The 2,881-nt window shown below is 44.8% G+C and overlaps 1 protein-coding gene across 1 annotated transcript; it reads right to left on the reverse strand.

Moving 5' to 3' along the window:
* Positions 1-430: 430 nt before the first annotated feature.
* On the reverse strand, positions 431-2,413 carry KCNA4 (potassium voltage-gated channel subfamily A member 4). The gene has a single exon (XM_009493353.2). It carries the CDS (start codon positions 2,411-2,413, stop codon positions 431-433), a length of 1,983 nt encoding a protein of 660 aa, XP_009491628.1.
* Between the last annotated feature and the right edge of the window lie 468 nt (positions 2,414-2,881).

Below are 2,881 nucleotides of genomic sequence, written 5' to 3' on the forward strand. Positions count from 1 at the left end.
ACTATGTTATCCAATGATTCATGGTAGCTGCTATTAAAGCACTGATAAATAGATAAATGACTACCAAACTTCATTGCTTCTTACATAGTAAATACCTCTGAATGCCAACTTTTACCACAGAGCTGTTATTAGTGATGTCGACAGTTCATGCACCCACTTTAAAACTGACTTGGTTTTAATAAATTTTTCAGCCTCATGTGCAAAACACTTGCATTCTAATAAAAATATAAAGTCTGAAATTGTATCAGGTCTAGCAATCCCTTCCTCAAGTTATACCACTTACTTGATATGTAATACAAGTTTAGTAATGCTTTTTATTTGTATTTAACCATTGAATGGCATACTACTGTATGCTGTGGACTCTTCTTTGCATATTTCATTATTTTCACTGCACTCTTTAATGCATAAATATATTTGGAAACGTTCAAAATTACACGTCAGTTTCCACAGAATTTGAATTTACACAGTTTTTCTTCTCTGACTCACTGCTATTCCCCATGTCCTGACTTTTTTTCTCCTTTACACAAAGAGATTCTTTAACTCCTTCTTCCATCTCCAAATACTCTGATTTATCCTCTGTGGATGAAGATGATGAGCTTCTAAATTTCTTCAGTAAATTTGTTGGGAGGTAAGGGCAACTGACTGCATTTTGCATCAGCTGCGTTTGTTCTTCATTCTCAGTCTCTCTGTGGTAGAAATAGTTAAAATTGGAGACAATCACTGGCACTGGTAAAGCAATGGTTAACACTCCCGCAATGGCACACAGGGACCCAACTATTTTCCCACCCACAGTTATGGGTTTCATATCCCCATAACCAACTGTGGTCATGGTCACTACAGCCCACCAAAAGGCATCTGGGATGCTTTGAAAATGGGTGGCAGGCTCATCAGCTTCTGCGAAGTAAACAGCACTGGAAAACAAAATGACTCCGATAAAAAGGAAAAAGATGAGGAGGCCGAGTTCCCTCATGCTGGCCCTGAGTGTATGACCCAGGATCTGCAAACCCTTGGAGTGCCTGGAGAGCTTGAAGATGCGAAACACCCTGACCAGACGGATGATCCTCAGGATGGCAAAAGACATGGCCTGTTGACCATTACTGCCCTGCTCCTGCGCCAAGTCAGTGCCCAGAGTAATGAAGTAAGGCAAGATGGAGACAATGTCTATGATGTTCATGATGTTCTTGAAGAAGTGTGCTTTGCTTGGACATGCAAAGCAGCGCACTGTAAACTCAAAGGAGAACCAAATGATGCATACTGTTTCTACAATGAAAAAAGGGTCATTGAAGATGGTGTGCTCCCCAGCATCCAGGTGAAGGGACTCATTGGAAAGCCCCTTCCCTAAGCTCAGGGACATGAGGAATTCTTTGTCATCTCTGAACTCTGGCAAAGTTTCCAGACAAAAGATGACGATGGAGATCAAGATGACCAAGACAGAGACAATGGCAATGCCTCTGGCTGGACTGGAGCTCTCTGGGTATTCAAACAGCAGCCAAACCTGCCTCTTAAACTCGTTCTCCGGCAAAGCTTTGTCCTCTTCCTCTTTGACAAACCCTTCATCCTCCCTAAACTTGAGCATGGCCTCCTCCCCCAGTTGGTAGAATTTCACCTCCTCAGTGAAGATGTCAAAGGGTACATTGACTGGCCTCTTCAGCCGACCACCACTCTGGTAGTAGTACAGGATGGCATCAAAGCTGGGCCGGTTCCTATCAAAGAAGTATTCATTTCTGAGAGGGTCAAAGTATCTCCCTCGCTTCGCTGGGTCACCCAACAACGTCTCCGGGAACTGAGCTAATGTCTTCAGTTGGGTCTCAAACCGCAGTCCTGACACGTTGATTACCACACGCTCACAACACTCGTACTCACTGTAGCGAACAGAGCTGTAACCCCCAGGGCCTCCACCATCATCAGGTGGCTGGTCCGAGTATGAGAACTCATCCTCCCCACAGTCATCACTGTAGTAGAGCTTTCCTTCTTCCTCATCGTCTTCATCCTCGTCTTCATCCTCCTCTTCCTCCTCACTCAAGTCCTTCAGTATTCTCTCTTCAGAACCACTGAGAGGCAGCAGCTCAGAACAGGGGAAGGAGGCCCCACACTCCCTACTTCCCAAGTTCCTCTTTTTCCCTTTCTTCCGCCTCTTACCACTCTGGCGGTGGGGCATGCTGCTGCGCGACGCATTCCCACCATGAGAGGAGGACGCACCTCGACTCTGTTCCTGATGGTAGTGGTGATACGGTCCACCTCCACCTGTTGCCCCACCTTCTACTGCTGCTGTTGCTGCTGCTACGGCTGCAGCTGCTGCGGCTCTCGAGTGTGCCAGCCGCTCTCTCTCTCGGGCCCGAGCTTGGACTGCGTATCCATAGGGCATGTGGCTGTTGCACCCAGAGCTATCTGCACTCACCATTGCAACCTCCATTTTGCAACTGCTTTTTTTTTTTTTTTTTAATCGCTTAATACAAAAAGGTCTTGTTTTATTTAGAGTGTAACCTTAACTTTCACTAGAAAGTTCAAAGGCATTTGCATTTGGAGGACAGTCCCTTAGACACAGAGCAGGGCAACATTTTTGTAACACTGAATCTATGTTTTGGAAATCCACAGATCTGCATTTTCTTATTGTCCGGAATGTTTGACACAAACTACTGTTTTGCTAATAAGAAAAGATGAAACACTCAAATCGAACCAGGGAACAGCTGAGGCCTTGTTCTTTCATCCACCAAGCCCCTTTATTTTCATTTCTCTCCTGTGGCTATCACAGATCTGATCAGAATCATGACTACCTTGCAGGCTACAAATACTGCATTCATGAGGAAAAAAATATGCAAATCAAAGGGTACCTGCTCTCCACAGATGGTTTTAGTTCATCATTGCAACCAAATGCAAATAG

Source organism: Pelecanus crispus, chromosome 6 (genome assembly GCF_030463565.1).
Source record: "Pelecanus crispus isolate bPelCri1 chromosome 6, bPelCri1.pri, whole genome shotgun sequence".
Classification (NCBI taxonomy): domain Eukaryota; kingdom Metazoa; phylum Chordata; class Aves; order Pelecaniformes; family Pelecanidae; genus Pelecanus; species Pelecanus crispus.